The sequence below is a fragment of the Mollisia scopiformis genome (assembly GCF_001500285.1).
Source record: "Mollisia scopiformis unplaced genomic scaffold LY89scaffold_24, whole genome shotgun sequence".
Classification (NCBI taxonomy): domain Eukaryota; kingdom Fungi; phylum Ascomycota; class Leotiomycetes; order Helotiales; family Mollisiaceae; genus Mollisia; species Mollisia scopiformis.
Window position 1 is genome coordinate 454,784 of NW_017263604.1, and position 18,043 is coordinate 472,826.

General features: G+C 48.0%; 6 protein-coding genes across 6 annotated transcripts; 5 read left to right on the forward strand and 1 right to left on the reverse strand.

Annotated features, from left to right (window-relative positions):
- Window positions 1-3,706: 3,706 nt before the first annotated feature.
- On the forward strand, window positions 3,707-6,184 carry LY89DRAFT_595261 (putative zinc finger transcription factor ace1; the record flags this gene model as incomplete). Its single annotated transcript, XM_018209850.1, has 2 exons — window positions 3,707-4,701; window positions 4,828-6,184. 2 exons carry the CDS (start codon window positions 3,707-3,709, stop codon window positions 6,182-6,184), a joined length of 2,352 nt encoding a protein of 783 aa, XP_018065519.1.
- A 2,044-nt stretch (window positions 6,185-8,228) lies between these two features.
- On the forward strand, window positions 8,229-10,312 carry LY89DRAFT_758974 (cytochrome P450; the record flags this gene model as incomplete). The annotated part of the gene is made up of 7 exons (XM_018221448.1): window positions 8,229-8,248; window positions 8,585-8,802; window positions 8,850-9,207; window positions 9,279-9,393; window positions 9,442-9,775; window positions 9,860-9,940; window positions 9,987-10,312. The coding sequence occupies 7 exons, from the start codon at window positions 8,229-8,231 to the stop codon at window positions 10,310-10,312; spliced, it is 1,452 nt and encodes a 483-aa protein (XP_018065520.1).
- A 1,104-nt stretch (window positions 10,313-11,416) lies between these two features.
- On the reverse strand, window positions 11,417-12,839 carry LY89DRAFT_654901 (uncharacterized protein; the record flags this gene model as incomplete). Its single annotated transcript, XM_018212320.1, has 3 exons — window positions 12,369-12,839; window positions 11,871-12,292; window positions 11,417-11,805 (listed from the first exon to the last, which is right to left on the reverse strand). The coding sequence occupies exons 1-3, from the start codon at window positions 12,734-12,736 to the stop codon at window positions 11,417-11,419; spliced, it is 1,179 nt and encodes a 392-aa protein (XP_018065521.1). The 5' UTR covers window positions 12,737-12,839.
- A 162-nt stretch (window positions 12,840-13,001) lies between these two features.
- LY89DRAFT_238894 (uncharacterized protein) lies at window positions 13,002-15,138 on the forward strand. The gene has a single exon (XM_018206080.1). It carries the CDS (start codon window positions 13,095-13,097, stop codon window positions 15,015-15,017), a length of 1,923 nt encoding a protein of 640 aa, XP_018065522.1. The 5' UTR covers window positions 13,002-13,094; the 3' UTR covers window positions 15,018-15,138.
- A 62-nt stretch (window positions 15,139-15,200) lies between these two features.
- LY89DRAFT_689087 (uncharacterized protein) lies at window positions 15,201-15,829 on the forward strand. The gene is made up of 2 exons (XM_018215841.1): window positions 15,201-15,582; window positions 15,742-15,829. Exon 1 carries the CDS (start codon window positions 15,259-15,261, stop codon window positions 15,502-15,504), a length of 246 nt encoding a protein of 81 aa, XP_018065523.1. The 5' UTR covers window positions 15,201-15,258; the 3' UTR covers window positions 15,505-15,582; window positions 15,742-15,829.
- A 1,654-nt stretch (window positions 15,830-17,483) lies between these two features.
- LY89DRAFT_556367 (uncharacterized protein) lies at window positions 17,484-17,789 on the forward strand (the record flags this gene model as incomplete). Its single annotated transcript, XM_018208374.1, has 1 exon — window positions 17,484-17,789. A coding segment is annotated over one exon (306 nt), but the record flags the coding sequence as incomplete, so codon positions are not given.
- Window positions 17,790-18,043: the final 254 nt, after the last annotated feature.

The following is an 18,043-nucleotide window of genomic DNA, read 5'->3' on the forward strand; positions in this document are numbered from 1 at the left end:
CGAAACATGATCTTGTGAGAAGTGCAGGTTGATGAAGATATAACCTCTTCTGGAGTGCCAAGCTTGACATCGATGGATTGTTGATGTTCAAGCATCGCTTTCAAGACGCCAGCTATCTTGGCACATGTTGGGCACTTCGGCCGATCTGGCTGTCAACACAACTTCTTAGGGGCGGGTATATTGAAAGGGATAAATCAAGGTCTACACACCTTTTTCGAACGAGACCTAGTGATAATCGGCCGCCTCCTCTCCGTTCGAACCAAGGCCTTGCTCGGCATATTGTTGCTGTCGCTGAAACGAAATCAAGACGGGTATGTTGTTGCGGGCAATCCAAACAGACTTGAAAAATTTCCAGATAAAAAACTCAGAAACAAACATCATGAACGAAGCCATCTATATCCAAGCCTCACCGGCTACCCGCAGCCTCGCCACCGCATCATCACAGAGTTACTTTTCGTCGCACAAAACACCAACATTTCCTCTGCATCCGCAAACACCAAGGAATGCTCAGCATCAAGACCACGAGTCTAGGCAGATAGTTGGATGCGCCTGCATTGCATGGTTGTGTCGTACAGTGTGTGTGCTTTGAGAAGTGATGTGGCAAAAGTTGGGCGATGAAAGTGGATGGTGATTGAGATTGAGAAGGTGGGTTTAGTACTTAGATAGTGTTCAGGGATGGACGGACTTGGAAGGTACGTTGGAGTAGTATAGCACGTGACATTCGAAATATTGAAAATGCAACGCATAGACACGATGAATGAAGATATCGTGAGAATGAAAGTTGTCATAGTCCTTGATAATAGAAAAGGATTGCTTGGGAGATGAAAACAACAAAGCTTTTGATCAGAACCACATGACTTCACGTGAGTAGGTAGGTTCCACGAGCAAGGACAAGCACATGCTAACAGTCCTCCTCCGCGTGCCAGTCTTGTTTGCACTCGCACAAGACCTCAAAATTACGGCCAAGAATCTCCAGCCAACGAAACACAGCCTCTACCCGGTTTTGCCAGGACTACGACCTCCAAATGCAAACGCATCAAGATCTGCGCCCGACTGATATGGAGCAAACAAGTGTTACTCGCCAGCCCTATGAGCATGACTTCCTGAGTATGCAGGAGGGCGTTTTCCTGCAGCAAGTGGACTGTCGTCTTGCAGTCAGGACCTAGGGTCTGGATGCAGCTATGGACTCACGACTGCCGCCCTGGGGCTGGAAAGGGCAGAAGGGGCAAAAGGCGAGAGGTGGCCAAAGGAGTGGTACAGCCAAATGCGAGTCGAATCGGAAAATACGAGAGGGGAATTTTGGTATGACGCTCTTTTTGATGCAGCCCTGCGGCGAGAAAGGTCGATGTGTGTTGATTTTGTGGGTTTGGCTGGATCGATTTCGTGGGGCGCGTTTGAGTAAAGTCATGTATGAGACACAGTTTGAGGCTAGTGTTGAGTCACTTGCTCAGGGCGGCAGGGACCCGATTCGAGAGGGGGGAGAGAAGAGTCACGAGAAGAGAAACAAGAGGTGAACCCGCGACGAGATATTCCTAGCCGTGTTAGGTTGACGCCATCTGTCTTCTTGGGACACGAGATGAGTGGTGGTGCCGTACGCAAATCGAGAGGCCCCCTGGATATCGGATTCGTTAATTGTTAGCGAAAAGAAGCTTCAAGCTTAAAAAGCACGGACGCGGAAATCATCTCAAGAGCGATGATGATGTCGATTCCGGATTTGGCATGTCGTGTCTTTAATCTATTCTGATAGGATCGATCGTGTGAAATAATGCGTGACGAGAAATGTAGCAGGACTCGTACCCGCCAAGACCGAACTTTCGTAAGCAGCAACCAGCACGCAGCAAATTCCCGAAACTGATACTCGGTGTGAAGGGAAATGTCAAATATTGGCAGTTCGGTATGCGCATCCGGCGCAAAAGCAGCAGGGTGCGTAAAAAGGTACGGTGGGAAGAGTTAGTGTGGGGTATGGAGTTGAAACTTGGGTAGGAATCATCGTATGTTTGCCCTTCTTGCCCTCTTCACCGAGACCTGCAACCGTTCACCGGCAATCGACTTAGGAAGGATGGCCTGATAGGTCAATCTCCGGTAATGAATGAATGGTGAGGCTTTTAAGGTATATTGTGGGAATGCGACCTGGTGCGGCGGTGGCTGAGTTGCGTTCAACGGCGGTCGAGCATGAGGCTCCTCGACGCCGCTTGATCGTCGTCCTGCTCGGTGATGGAGTCGGGACAACGGTTGACCGTCTTACCCACGCTACGAAGTATCAACGTCGGCTGCTTATCGAATGATCTGCCACGATGAACGTGCGAGATATCCATTTCGGGGCAGTTTGACGTCGAAATGGAGTCCGGACTTTTCCTCTGGTTCGGCCGGGGACGGATTTACGGTAAGGTCCACGTGAGAGGGAAAGACGGAAAACATGAGAAATTCGAGGTATGAGATCTTCCCGTCTGGTGGAAATGATCAAAGCAAGCATGGAATGCCATCCGGAATCATCCGCAATTCCCTCAAGTGAGTTATATTCCTCTGATCAAGGGATTGAACTTTGAAGCAAGCAAACAAACATCGAAATGTACTTCGCCCCACTGACAGCGTCTACTGTAATGGAAAGTGCTTGGACACAAGAAGTCTAGCGCAGGGCAGACGGGTGAGGTGAGTGGAGACGGAGACAAGCTGATTATATAATACAGTACGAGAAGAGCGGTCTACTCTAATTGGATGGCGCGCCAAGAGAGGCCCTCAGGGCGGCAAGTACGCCTTTTGGTGCTGTGGCTCGCTGTACCGGATTAGCAACAGCTCCAGGCAGCAGCGATGCACGACCCTCGCAAGGCGTTTTGGTGAGGCGGACCGCGAGAGAAGAACCTCATCTCACCTCGCGCGCTCTCTCGACACACATCTCTCTCTCGAATTCCCCCCCTTCCGTGACCTTCCACCCCAAAGCACGCCCATCTTCTGGCCACGCAGTACTCAACGCGTTGCCAATATTTCTCCCGTGTACCAGTTTCTCCTATCTCCAGGACTCTGCTCATTCTGGCCGTCTCCCTCGCATCCTATATACTCCTGCACTCGTCAACACCTCCAGGCAGCAACCAGCCTTACCTTTCGTCGTCCCCGCCCCGTTCAGTTTGTCCTGAGCACACACCTTCTCCTCCACAGCCGCTGTGAAGAAGACTCGTCGTCGACCGCGAATACATTCCATCACTCGCCCGCAGACAGATCAAGTTGCAGGATTCGAGGTCGCCGTCCAGCCGGGAACGCTGTTGCATGCTGTGTTCTGAGAACAAGTATTGGTATAGTCACTCCGCTCCCCTTTGCGTCTCCCCGAGTCTCCTCTTCTAGCAGTCATCGGTCAATCGAGTCAGGTCAACGAGCCTCCATTGACGAATCAGCCCTATATATCGGCGTGGGTTGTAAAGCTTCATCCCAATCTAGACGTTCTCGATTGGGACGGATTTGACTTGCCGGCTTTTGACTCGATCGACCTACCTGTGACTCACATGCATGAATTCAGGATTCACAAGGCTAATCATATCCCAGTATTCGAGCAGCTACCCAACTCCGACCAACATAACTTGTCCTGAACAAGTGGCCACTCACACCCACCATGTCTTTCTCCCATCCCCGCCGAACTACTACAAAGACCACATCTACTGCCATGACTCCCACTCCTTCTGCGAATGCGTCAAGCCTGGCTCCCGTTAATACCACCATGTCCCTACGCAAAGGAGCAACCTTCCATCACCCCACTACCCCAGAACGAGAACTACCTCATCCCTTCAAAGTCCCAGCACTCCCTCGTCGTTCTCAATCAACACTTGAGGATGTCGTCGACGCTCACAAACGTCGAGTCGCATTAACTCTCGGTAACATCGACCGTGGTCTCTCTGCTGTCGAAGACAGCTCTCCTACTGCTCGACAATCCTTTCGAGACGAGGCCGACCCCGTCCCTCAAGGCTTCCTCAACCACACCGTCGATACTCCGACGACTAAATCATACGGCCCCATCATGGATGGAGTAATGTCTGAGGAACCTGCCTCAATTAATCGACGCTCCTTGCGTCCACGACACAACCGCCGCCCTTCTAGATACTCAGACAGTGGTCTGGGATCTTCAATCGGCTCAATGTCTGGTAAGAAAGCTGCGGAGACGCAGTCCACTAGCGTCAATGATGTCGCAGCATCAGCTATAACTAGGTCTGCTGCTGCTCATTCTTCAACAATCGAAAACCTTCCCAGACTCAGCTCTCGGGCAACTAACCGAATCACTGAGCATATCTTGAAGCCGCTTCTCGCAAAGCCGTCTTTGAGAGACTTCTACCCAATTGTGAAAGACTGCCCACGAAGAATTCACGCGAAGGAGATCGTATGTCTGCGTGACCTGGAGAAGACCCTGATTTTCATGGCGCCGGTGAGTGAAATCCAAGATGAAGTTGTTGGGAGTGTCGCTCATTCTATTTTCCGTTTGAAGGAGAGGACCAAGTCAGCCGCCTTGTACCTTGATTTCTGCCTCACGTCAATCCGCTGCATCCAAGCGACTGTTGAATATTTGAGCGACCGCGAACAGACACGCCCTCACGACCGACCATATACTAACGGATACTTCGTCGATCTTGTTGATCAGATCAAGCAATACGCGCAACAGGTTCAAGCCGCAAAGGAGAAGGAAGCCAAAGGAGAGACACTGGACGACGAGGATCCTGAATCGTATGTCACCCATTCACCTTCACCCGTCTTGCCTTTTTGGGTCACCGATGTCCTGTGCCATGACTCACAAGGCTCTACTCTTATATCTTCATTTGAACAACCTTTACTGACTGTCTCTGGTATCAGGTCTGATGAGATCAAACTTCACGGTGGTCTGACAAAGAACGGCAAACCGGCAGAACTTGTTCGAGTCAAGAAGAACGGTAAGGCTATCTCCATCGCCACCGGCCAACCCGTCGAGATGGACGAAGACTCTAAAGAAGCCATGCGCTTCAAGAGATCCATGAGTGAGGAAGCCGAGGACGATGAGTCCATCCTCCGCTCGATGGCCCGTCGCAAGCGTTCTGCCTCTGCTGCAGAGCTCGCACCTAAACGTTGCCGTGAGCCAGGCTGCGACAAGGAATTCAAGCGGCCATGTGATCTCACCAAGCACGAGAAAACCCACTCCCGACCGTGGAAGTGTCCCGTCGAGGCTTGCAAATACCATGAATATGGTTGGCCAACCGAGAAGGAGATGGATCGCCATCACAATGACAAGCACTCTGCAGCCCCTGCTCTGTATGAGTGCCACTTCAAGCCGTGCCCTTATCGATCCAAGCGTGAATCGAACTGTAAGCAGCACATGGAGAAGGCGCATGGATGGACCTATGTTCGATCAAAGAACAATGGCAAAAACAGGGATAGGGCAACAGCCACAAATACATCAACCGGCTTGCCTACTCCACCAACCACCGGTATCCCAACTCCGGGCAATGACAGTAACATCATGAACACTCCCGAAGAAGATGACATGGACATGTCCAACTACGAAGGATCGGTCTACTATGGTCACCAGAGTGAAATCACATTCCCGGAGTACAACAACGAACCCGATATGGGTGGGATGTTTGCACCACAACAACTTCAAATTGATTACTCTCCAGTGACGGAATATACCAACTCAGCCTCAGATGCGTCACCATACACCAGCAACACATTGGCGGGTCAAGACCATTTCAATGAGAATTTCTCTACCTTCACAAACACTGGCGCAGATTTCAATCTCTTTGAAGGTGAAGATCTTTACAGTGCCAATGTTCAGTTGCCAACGCCCACCCACGAAATCTTCCAAAACCTTAGTGGTTATGAGACTTCTGGCTTACCATACTCTGTCGGCCCTGTTCCTCACATCTCTCCCCTCGGACACGGGAACACAATGCTTTATACGCCAACATCATTGCGTGAAGTTGACGAAGGCTTCAGCGAGGATTTCGTGCCAAACGACTGCCTTGGTAATGACTTCCAACTCTTCCCATCCTCCACTGGAGGCACAGTCGCAAGCTCTGCTCCCAGTGCCTTGTTCGGTGAACTTCCGTCTGGCGTCAATTTCAACAACATGAGTGGCCAAGAAATGATCGACTTCTTCAATCATCAAACCGCCGTTGCCGCTGGGAATAACATGGATTGGGACTCTGATACCTATAATGGGTATCGTTCCCAGTAAGCGCACAAATACGTGCTGCTTCGATACGTGAGGGTTTTCGGAGAAGAATGAAAGCTAGCAGGACTGGTGGACGTTGTCAGCCGTCAGGCACAGACTGGATTCATACGAAACAACAAAACATTGTTATATTAGCATGGCGTTGTCTTTTCCCATCGTCTCATCCACGCATTTATTTTCATTCTCTTTGATCTTCTCATGACTTGATGCAGAACGCGGATGCAGATAATTAGGTGGTGGCATTTGGAGCGGGTACACAGAACACGATTTGATGATTATACATTACAGAACAGAAGAGGAGGAAATCTCAACGGGGGCGAACACTCCGGGGATTGGGTCTTGTACTTTTGTTCAGCTTTTGCTTCTTTTGTGCTGGATTTCCTTCTTTGTAGGGAAGGAAGCAATTATTTTTTCATGGGTTGAATGGATGGGCTTGAGGAGATAGATCTCGCATCAATCATATCTATTCGAGAGTGTCGCCTATTAGGGGCTGACGGGAACTGGGTTATGATAGTCAATGAATGCAATCATAACTCGAAAACCCTTCTCCACGTCCACTATGTGACTTCCGCTCAGGGGATGGAGTACAAGTGTACAACAGCAAGAAGACATGGGTCTCTTGTAACAATGGTCTTGCTAATTTCATCTATCGGTGCAAGGCATTTTCATCATCTTCCTCTTACCACACACAGCCTGCTATTATTATATCCATACTGTACTTCTAGGTCGTGCAATGCAAGTAAATTCCTACCTGCCCGGACTTGTACACTCAATCTAGAGATTTTTCACTTGCATGCAAGTGCCCTATTATCTCCTGTGAGACGTTCTCGCAGATCAGAAAGTTGTGGTAGTCAAGCCTGCAGCTCGTAGATAGCAATGCTTCTCAGCATAATTCGAAGTCTGCCATGAAGGGGATGTGGTAGTATTAAAAGGAGCAGCAAATAGCAACCTTGAGGTTCTTGGCCAAATCCTCCTGCACAGCCGAGTCCATACACTTTATCTACAAGCTAGCCATCCTCTTTGCGGCTAAACTTCATATACTGGGTTCAAGGGGCGCAGGTTCGTCGTCTCCATCCAACTTTCCACCAACCCGCATCTTTCTCTCCTTACATTAGCTGTCGCGAGGGGAGGATGAGAAGTAGGAATGTTGTAACGCTGGGGAACTTGGGAAGTAGAAGCTCCTGTTCATATCATACTAAGAGGTCTTGTTGGGCCAGAGGACGTACCGGTAGCTGAGACGGACTTGTCTTCCATCGTTGCGCGAACGGTTGTCTTTTGAAGGCATTGGTAGTAAGGCTGAAGATTGTGGATAGCGAGCTTATGTATGGCAAATTGGAGTCTGCTTTTGTAGTGGTGGTGGAAAGGCGTGGGTAGATGGTGAGGCTAAGAATGTTTTTGTTTGTTTGTTTTTCATCTGGGAACCTTCACTAGATATATACCAGAGTACGCAAATGCAAGAGCATTGATGTTTCCAAATTAGCAGGCTCCAAACTATTGTTGGCAACCGTGAATGAGCAGACGGAAGGGGAATACCGCGAGAATTGGAATGGAAGATGATCTGTTCTAGAGGCTGTGGGGTGAAATGAGGGGCAACGCAGAGTCTTCGAGATGAAAGGGAATAGTGTTGTACGTTAGGTCTTCTTATATCACTTTGTGCTAAATCGAAGGCTGAAGAAGCAGTCGAAGCTCTCAAGACAACATAATCTAGTGCATTACCCCAACGCAGACGGCGATCGCTTGGGCTGAACCAGCCTTTGAAGGTGGGAGGCGGGGGGGGGGGGGTATATTTTATGTGCTGATGGCCATTATATTGCACATTTTGCTCAAGATGGCATGCTAGCCAGAACAGGAGTTCAGTGCTGCTTATGTCAGACGGCGTCTTTGACCTCGAGTGGGTATCACCATGACTTGCACCCTACCTGTGTGATATCCAGCCATGAGGCGAAGTATACGTTCATTGCTAAGTTTGTAGGCATTTCTTCTCCAGTGAAGCTCAAACTTGAAACTTGTAAAAAAGAATTCATACCTGCGCACTTTCTGGTCCTACATGGTCCATTGCGAGACGAGGTATGCAGCTTGCCCCGCAACGCGTCAAGTGCTGACAGGCAACGGTCAGAACCTAGCTTGTTGCTAAGATAGTGCTACAGTGCCGCAAAGCTAAAGATCAGCGCCGCCATGCTAGCCTTTTTGTCTCTTCATGCTTGGTTTTGAGTGGACGAAATTTGCGAGCAAGGCGATCGTCATGGTCTCCAATTGGCTTTCCAAGGCTTACCCATATGAGCACGGATCAATATTGTTGAGCTGACTTCATATATACTCCTCAGTCGTCTGAAATAATTTCCAAGATCGTCTTACCTGATTATTCTGCTGGGAAAAGCATCATGTCGTCATCTTTCTGAACAGTAACTTTGCTTCCAATGCTATCACGTCCATATTGTTTGTATTTATTGCCTCAGTAGCTTACACTATTTGGTTGACGATCTATCGTCTTTACTTCAGTCCAATATCCCATATCCCAGGCCCCAAATTAGCAGCTGCGAGCTGGTGGTACGAATTTTATTTCCAGGTCATCAAAGGAGGACAATATTTCAAAAAGATCGCAAAACTACACGAACAATATAGTAAGTAAATCATACAATCCATAGATATTCTCACTAACAGGAAGAAGGTCCTATTGTTCGCATAACACCACTCGAAGTGCACATCGATGACCCAGAATTCGTCGATACAATTTATACCAACGCTGAGCGTCGAGACAAAACACCATGGCACAAAAATGCCTTCTCCTCCGATACGTCCGCTTTCGCAACAGCAGACCATGATCTTCATCGAACACGTCGTGCTACGCTCAATCCTTACTTCTCCAAGAGCCAGATCCGTAAATTCGCTCCATGGATTCAGGAACGCGCAAACATGCTCTGTCGTCGCTTCCAAGAGGAATATAAGGGGACAGACAACGTATTGACCATAAATGAAGCATTCTCTTGTCTTACTGCCGATTCTGTCATGGAGTATTCTTTTGCTGAGTATACAATCTGGTCGAAGCTCCTGGGTTCGAGGCTCCTTTGAATAAAACTTTGGAACATTACCTCCGCAGTCTCCATATTGCAACCAATTTTCCTATTCTTATCCAACTCCAAATTTTCATCTTACCAAGAAGTTTTGTAACATGGCTTGATCCCACATCCAAGATTATTTTCGCCTGGCTGAATGTGAGTCTTCTCTTCCAATCATAGCTCGAAGCCATCTAACTTGAACAGAACGTCGAGAGACATGTTGACGACGTCGTGAAAGGTAGTCAGAAACATCAAGATGTCAATCACGCAACTATATTCTCCGAGATCCTACAATCGAAACGACCACCGCAAGAGAACTCCAAAGAGCGCCTCTTCAACGAGGCGCAGACCGTTGTCAGTGCTGGAGTTGAGACCACGGCGTGGACTATGTCGGTGACATTCTTCCATCTTCTCAACAACCCAGAAATAATGCAGAAATTAAATAAAGAAATTGAAGAAGCTTGGACAGATCCGGATGTTCCGTTGGACCTACCCACGCTGGAAGCATTACCGTATCTGACTGCTGTCATCCAAGAAGGTAGGCTACACAATAATAAAGTCCCTGGATTGCTTCACCAGCATCAAGAGCTTTCGTTTTGTCAACTTAGCTAACATCAACAAGGCCTCAGAATGGCCTACAGAGGAGCCGCCCGCCTCCCTCGCATCTCCCCAGACAAAGACATCCCCTACACCATCCCCTCAGGTAAAACATACCTCATCCCCCGCGGCACCCCAATGTCCATGTCCAGCATCATCATGCACCACAACGAAAACCGTCTTCCCCTCTTCTCACACCTTCGCGCCCGAACGCGGGCTCGCCTCTCCACCTCCTCACCTGCGTAACGGAAAGGAATCCCCGCTGTCGAGATACATGATCTCGTTTTCGAAGGGTAGTAGGAATTGTTTGGGCATGCAGTTGGCGTATGCGGAGCTGTATATTACGTTGGCGAACGTGGTGAGGAAGAATAAGTTTGTGTTGTGGGAGACGGGATTAGAGGATGTGGTGGCTGATAGGGAATTTTTGTTGGCGAGGCCAAAGGAGGGGTCGTTGGGGATACGGGTTAAGGTTGTTTGAGTGTTTGTTGGTTATGGTTCGGAAATGGTTATGGTCTGCATGGTCTGCCCTCGAAGTTGTTCTCGGAGAAACGTATTTGGAACTGGATCAATCAAAGATCATGGTTCAATATAGGTTGGGGCTGTTTGTACCTTGGAGATGTATGTAACTTGCATCTCTTGTGCTGCAAGTAGCACATTAAGATATCCTTTTTCGAGATGTATGAATAGACACCATGATCCTTATGAATATCCTGAAGGCGTCTAGTGAAGCTGATATCAAAATTATCGAGGTAACTACTTATACGTCGGAAATAAAAATAGCCGAGTGAAACGAAAGGGGGGAAGTGGGGATACACGTGATCGCGATTCACTCTCTTGTCCTAAGCAACCGGGAGGATTGACGAGGTGCTTCTTATCAGGCTTCGTATTGAGAGCATCTCAAGGAAATATATCAAATATCTCTTCCATGTCCAACACCAAATTTTTGAAGACCGGAGTGAAAGAGGGTTGAGACAACGATGTTTACACCTCATCTGCACCATTTCTCTCAGAGTCGAGGTTTTCTTTCCCCGAATCAGCTCTGCATGATAACGATGAAATCGGAAGACACATATCCCTTCCATATAGTACCGCTATTCGGAGACCAGACGAATTTGGTGTTGTCAGTTGATCCCCGGGTTGTTAAATTGAGCATCCCTTCAACTTCAACTGCTTCATTAAGCTCTTACGGCCTTCGAATTGTGACATTCCCGAGTGAAGATATTTGAGGCTTCGTGTATCTCTTCGGCATCGGCTGTTTCCCTAGCATCTCCTGCTGACGTTGTCGTTTCTTTTCGCGCTTCTGTTCCAACCTGTCGAGTCTCTCTTCTTGGCCCTCTTTCGGGCTTGCTTTGGATGTGGCCTTTTGCTCTGCTTCTTTTTCTGCTTTCTGTGCCTTTTCGCGCTGTTCCGCAGTTTTCACAAGCACGAGCTCCATCATCTTCTGGTGAGTCGGACATTCAACTCCCCACAACCGACCCCTTTCTATGAGCCAGCCGTTTATTTTCTCAATGCCTGTTTCCCTCCCACTCAAGGCATACCAAGCCATTGAATTGAATTCATCAAAAGCAAGTGATTTCTGAACCTAATTATGGACTCCTTGAAGATACGTTCCGGCAACATCGTGCCTCATGACCGCCCAAGCTTCAGTGACAAGATCTTCCAAAATCTCAGGAGCTCCGGGCTTTGAGAGTAGGTCTTTGTTTTCGCAGCTGTAAGCGGTCGCTAAAGGTCCAATCACTGCATCTATGATAAGCTTCCTGTAGCGCATTACGATAGAGGATCTTTGATCGACTTCTCTGCAATCTAGAATCGGAGAAGATGAAACCTCATCAAGTAGATACTGGCTGTGCTGCGTTCTCCGCCACCGGTCTCCTTTAACTTTTGAAACTGAGCCGTCAGCCAGAGGCCCGATGACGCAGACACCTATGCCGGACCAAACGATACGAAGTCCTTTCCCTTGGTATCTTGCATCTGCAAGAATTCGATCAAGGGTGTCTTTTTTTGGCCGGGATTGCTCTTTGTGGTCTCATAAAGACCATGACTTATGAACGCCAAGCGAAAGTCTGGTCGTGTGCGAGGGTCCGGGAAGCAAGTTCCAAATACTTCTTCGAGCACTCCAAGTCCGTCTTGCATTGCAATGACCGTAGAGTCTGGCCCTAACCTGTGCTGGACCTCGACCATTGAGCGTGCAGCTTGTGGTGATCTTATGGTGGTGATCAAATTGAAAATGGGTCGTTGGCTGGCTTTGGGCTTTGGTGGGCATTCCCCGCCAAATGCCTCCTTTGCGCTGACTTCTCTTCCTTCTGGCGTGACTGTAACTCGCAGTTGAGAGGATATTGAGTCAAAGGAGGCTGGACCAGAAGACATCTCCGTGATGGCTCGGCCGTGTCTCATCTCTAATAACTCAATATCTACCCCGCCAGACTCGAACCATTTTCCGTCCGTGTAAATGCGAATCCTTCCCAGCGTTAGTGATGAGATTGCAACCAATCGATGAATGTAACTATAGGAAGCGGAAGTAATATCAGGCTCACTTTTTGCCCTCTTCCTCGAAAGCCTTTATTCGTTCACGGTTTGCGACAAGTAAAGTGATAGGCGGAGGATTTGGTTTGGTGGCTAAACAGAATGCCATGAAACAGCCTTTATTGCCGGATCCATGGATGTATATTCGTCTCCTGTCGTCGTCTGTGACTTCATCGATCGACGAGGATGAATAACGTCTCGTAACAAAAAGCTCACGTGTGGAGTGTCGTTGGTGGAAAATAGCTTTGCAAGGCCGATGCCTACTTCTCCAACACAGCCCTGAGGACCACATAATCCCTGGGATACGATAGAGTACGTGCCCTATTCGAGGTTTGAAGCGCGTGTCGCGTGTCGTGTCCTTGTGTTCGATCAAATGCATTCGGAGCTACCGAACTCGGCTCGGCTCGGCACATCACACGTGACTAGATGCTTCCGAAGTCCTGAGGTTGGCCCGCAACTCAATTCAGTACGGTGTCGGGGATTGTTTCCGAAATCATTTAGTAAATCAAATCATCAAATCTCACTGGATCGAGATACATACGCTTGTTGAGGCGCTTCATACAGATTCATCAATTGCAAGTCATCAAACTCGGTTTCATAGATGGAAAACGCGGCAAGGCTTGAGCTGACACCGAAGTCGGGCTGTGGTGAGGTTTTTGCGCCAATTTGAATTCATAAAGCGAACTCAACTGCATATTATCCTCTGATAATTGCTTTCGAGGAGCGGAGTCACCAAAATGTTCAAACGTTTCGAATACAAGCCTCTCAACAATTCGAAGAACGAGATTCGATTATTAGAGATTCTTCCTGCTGATGAGGACGGAGACAACCCCGCATTCCAAGGAGAGTTAGTCCATGCCACTCTTGAAGACGAGAGCTTCATCGCAATCTCTTACGCCTGGGAGGATCCCACCCTAATCAACTACCCTCCCGACTCACAATGCATCCTCGACCTCACATCTGATGCCAAGCTTTCCATAGGCCGAAATCTCACAGCCTTGCTATCGGTGGTGCAGAAGACACTGGCTGACACGTACCTTTGGATTGATGCTATTTGTATCAACCAAGAGGACATCACGGAGCGCAATAAAGAAGTGACACGTATGCGTGATATCTATCGCTCAGCGTCCGATGTATTGATTTGGCTTGGACCGGAAGAGAATGATAGTGACCTCGCCCTGAGTCTGATGGGCATGATTACACATCAGAATATCACGACGAACCCCTCATTTGAGGATTTTACTGAAAATCCTGAATGGCCAAAATGGCCGGAAGAAGATATAGCATGGGTTATGGAGAATATTGACAACGGCAATCATCTCCCTCAGTGGCGAGCTTTCAATTCGTTGTTAGAGAGGACTTGGTGGGTGAGGGTGTGGATGTGTCAAGAACTTGCCTTGGCCCAGAATGTGACTTTCCTTTGTGGTCTTGGGATCTTTTCGCGTCATGATTTTTACTCTGTCGTTCTCAATATCTGTCAAGAGGATTTTGATTGGATCAACGATGTTCTGGTTCCTAAAGGGATATCTCTAAATAAAGGACGACTCGATATCATTTTCGATCTTTTGCTGCTTTGGAACTCGGCTGATGTCTCAGATCTGCTGCAAGTGATGTGGCTGACGATAGATCGCCTTGCGACAGATGAGCGGGATAAGATTTATGGTATTCTTGGACTCGCCACGGATGCAGAAAGGATTGTCCCAGAAGCAGATTACACTCTCAGCATCTCTAATTTGTACAGGAATCTGACGAAAGCTATGATAGAAGAGAGGGGAGATTTGGATTTTCTATCTCTGGTCTTCAATCGTCCACTAGCTTCAAGCAATCCGCCTTGGATGCCTACTGCCTCTCGAGCAGAGATTTATATGTTCAACACTTCATTCTTCGAGCCAAGTATGAGAAGTTTCTCCTTCCAAGCTGCGGGAGATACTGGTCCAAAGGTTGATTTTAGCATCGAGAGAGATTCTCTTACTGCTGAAGGGTTCGTCTTGGACGTAGTTGATGGGCTAGGGCCAGCTTGGTCTGATAGTTGTAAAACGCCGAACATGATCCAGTCATCACACAAAACTCATTATCCCATGCCGGGAGAGACATTCAGAGCTTTGTGGATGTCACTGGTTGGAAGTATCAACGAGGTTTCGGATGGTTTCTCACTTGCGCCTGATATCTTTGGAGAACTTTTCGCTGCTCAGTGTTGCAACTTGGAAGACAAAATGAATCCGAAGACCGACGAAGAGCTATCAGAAATGGAGGCTTCTATTGGATTTCCACGTTGGTACGCTCGCCACAGGAACTGGGGAGTCGCTGGGAAGACAATTCGAGAGTGGACTCAATCTGTACATGCTTCCAACACATTACCATTCCTTCAGGTTACGGAACACGAAGTGTGGCGAGATTTTGACAAAATGTGGAAATGGCTAGTCCCTGGCAGACGACTCATGTCCTCTAGAAAAGGTCTGCTTGGCTTGGTCCCAGACTCGACTCAATCAGGAGATCTTGTATGCATTTTGTTTGGTGGGAGAATGCCATTCATCTTGAGGCCAATTGAAGAAGGTTATTTCTTGCTTGGAGATTCATATGTGCATGGTGTCATGAGAGGAGAGATTATGGCAGATTTTGAAGAGGGGTCGTTCCAGAAGACGGTCTTCAGTATTCGTTAAGTTTTCAAGCTCCAAGTTCTCAGTCCTGGAAGCAAGTTAGATATTCAGAACGTTACTTGGTAGCTAGAACTTTACAATCAGGGCTTCAACAACACGACTTGTGGCGCACAGGTGATCGACCACGATTTGGGAGCTGAAATTGCGGGTAGAATTGCTCACCTTGACAATCTTGCTCTCAACAACCCTGCGTCGATCACACTCCATCAGCTCTTTGATTCGGATTCGAATACCTTTTTCTGAAATGGACATACAGGAGGCATGTATTCACAGCCCTCTCGACTCGACGAAAGCACAAATTCGTGTCCTTCGCCTTCAGCCTCGCCTAAACCCGGTGCCTGATATGATCGTATGCTCTCTGGCCGTAGCAGATCTCGACCATAGCAATTGCCAATATGAAGCTTTGTCGTATGAGTGGGGTGATCCAAAGAGCAAGGAGTTGCCCATAGTTCTCAAGGGCGTGGAGGTTGTGGTGAGAGAAAATCTTTGATGGGCTTTGTGGCATCTTAGGCCTAGCTCGGGATCCGAGGCTAGAGTAATTTGGATTGATGCATTGTGTATTCATCAGGTGTGCTTCGTTTTACAGTTTTAAACGGCTTTATATTCATGTACGGTATTGTTTCTCGCGGGCTGGTCCTTCAACGGCGCCGTCGCTTCCAGTCTGTCAACGAAGTGGACTGTGTGATGGGCTCCGCTCTCTTTTGGATAGAAAGGCTAACAATATAAGGTGTCCCAATAGGTCGGATTTACTCCCAGGCGGTCAGTGTAGTCAGTTGGATTGGCCGACTGGAACAACCAAACCTTCTGAACAATCATGTCCGGAACGCAGCGAAGTAATTGGAACATTGAGGAAGATATCGAGATCCATGCAGACAGTGGGAGGTATGTGTTTTTGAGTTCTTTGGAGAAGAAATGGCACACGTTGGCGGGGCTGCCCTTCGTGCTCTCAGCCAGAGATCCTACTGGACGCGGTTGTGGATCATGCAGGAAATCATCCTGGCAAAGGACCTCGTCCTTCAGTGCGCTGATGTACAGATCAAGTGCCAATATTTACGGCAGGCCTTGAATAGATGAGAGTCATCGACAGAATGACCTCCGAAGACTCACTTCTGGACCACTCCCTTCCAAATCACATCTCTGATCTGCGTGCCCTTAAGCCTACATACATGTTCCAAATCATCGAGCAATGGCACTATTTCATAACTCGCGAAGGCAAGCAGAGACCAACTTGATTCGATTCGATGTGCGTGAACGGAGCAAGCGAGTGTGAAAATATTTTCGACAAAGCTTATGGACTTCTCAATATGGTCTCACGCTGTTGTCGGGAGGTTCTCAAAATTGACTATGCCATTGCTCCATCCAAACTGTGCGGAGCTGTCATAAAACATCAACATGGTTTCCATAAAAGTCCCAGGGTTTCCAAGAACATGGTTGTGGTGCGAAAGGTTTTGAAAAGCTTCCACTATAGCGAAGGAGATCAACTTCGTGAATAGATTGGTTCAATTATACGTGTCGATCCAAAACTTCTGTCTACTGATGCAATGCACATTGATTTTGAGTAAGAGCTGAGGCCACCGGGAATGGCCCACTTAAGCGAGACGCGGTAACGCGTAAAAATTCTACACCCCATTTTAAAACCCTTACTACACAACAACCCTCTTAGGAATCAGTCCATAATTCAAGATGGAGACACCTCTTATCCTAAGTGATCCTATCGAGAAAGAGAATAATGAATGGCCTACCCCTGCACGTGCAGTCATTCGATCCCTATAGCGCCAGGGAAAGTCGCAACGCGAGATTGTCTCAGAGACCCATATCCCTCGAAGAACAGTACGCCGCATTCTTAAGCAGGAATCTAGTCGGAGAGAGCGCAAAAGAAAGCTCTCTAGACACCATCTCATGTCTATACGCGACATACGTTATTGCATTCGAACCATTTCCAAAAACTGGAGCTCTAGGCGCATGACTTTTGAGGCTCTCAAAAAGCAACTACCCTACCTACCCTCGGTGCGCACCATTCGTCGAGAATTAGCCCGGGCTGGCTACCGCCGCTGCATTGCATGCCCTCGACCATATATTACCCTTAAACAAGCTAGGAAGAGATATGTATTTGCCAAGGAGCATAGATGGTGGGGGACATCAGACTATGCAGCTCATAGAGATGATGGCAAGCAAGGAGGGGACTGGAGGAAGGTTGTATGGTCTGATGAGGCTATATTTGAGACTGGGAAGAATGGCAGGATATATGTGACTAGGAGGGTAGATGAGAGGAGGTGCCCTGACTGCATTAAGTCAGTCTACAGGTCAGGGAGGACAACGGTCATGATATGGGGGGCATTAGGTTGGGATTACAAGTCGCCATTAGTCTTCCTAGAGAAGCTTCCAGAACGCAAGGGCATATGTTCTAAAGCCTATCTACAGCAAGTTCTTCAGCCTATAATCTTCCCTCTCTTTGATGATCTAGGGCCGGAGTATATCTTCATGGAAGACGGGTCTAAGGTGCATAAAGGGCATGCCAGATTACCTAGACTACAGCACAATATCCGAGGGTTTAATTGGCCTCCTTCTTCACCAGATTTGAACCCTATTGAGAAGGTCTGGAGGTGGATGAAGGAGGAATTGAAAAACTTGGACTATGTGCCCAAAAATAAGGTGGATTTGAAGAGGGAGTTGCAAAAGCTATGGGACCGAGTTGACCCACGTGACTTTCGCCACTACACTGAGCAATTGACTTGTAAGATTGAGGATGTAATTAAGTACAAGGGTATGGCTACTATTAATTAATAATAAGTTCCATTTTCACAGAGATTCATAAGAAGACTAAAAAATTATGATTTTTGGTAAATAAGGTCTCATTTGTTGAGTTTCGCTTAAGTGGGCCATTCCCGGTGGCCTCAGCTCTTACATTGGTACAGTCCTGCAAAAACATGACAAATTGCCTCTTGTAATAACAGTCGGTCGTAAGAAAAAGTGGTTGGATGCCAGATTCCACCCAACTCTCAAGGTAGGTTCAGAGCTCAGCCCTGTCA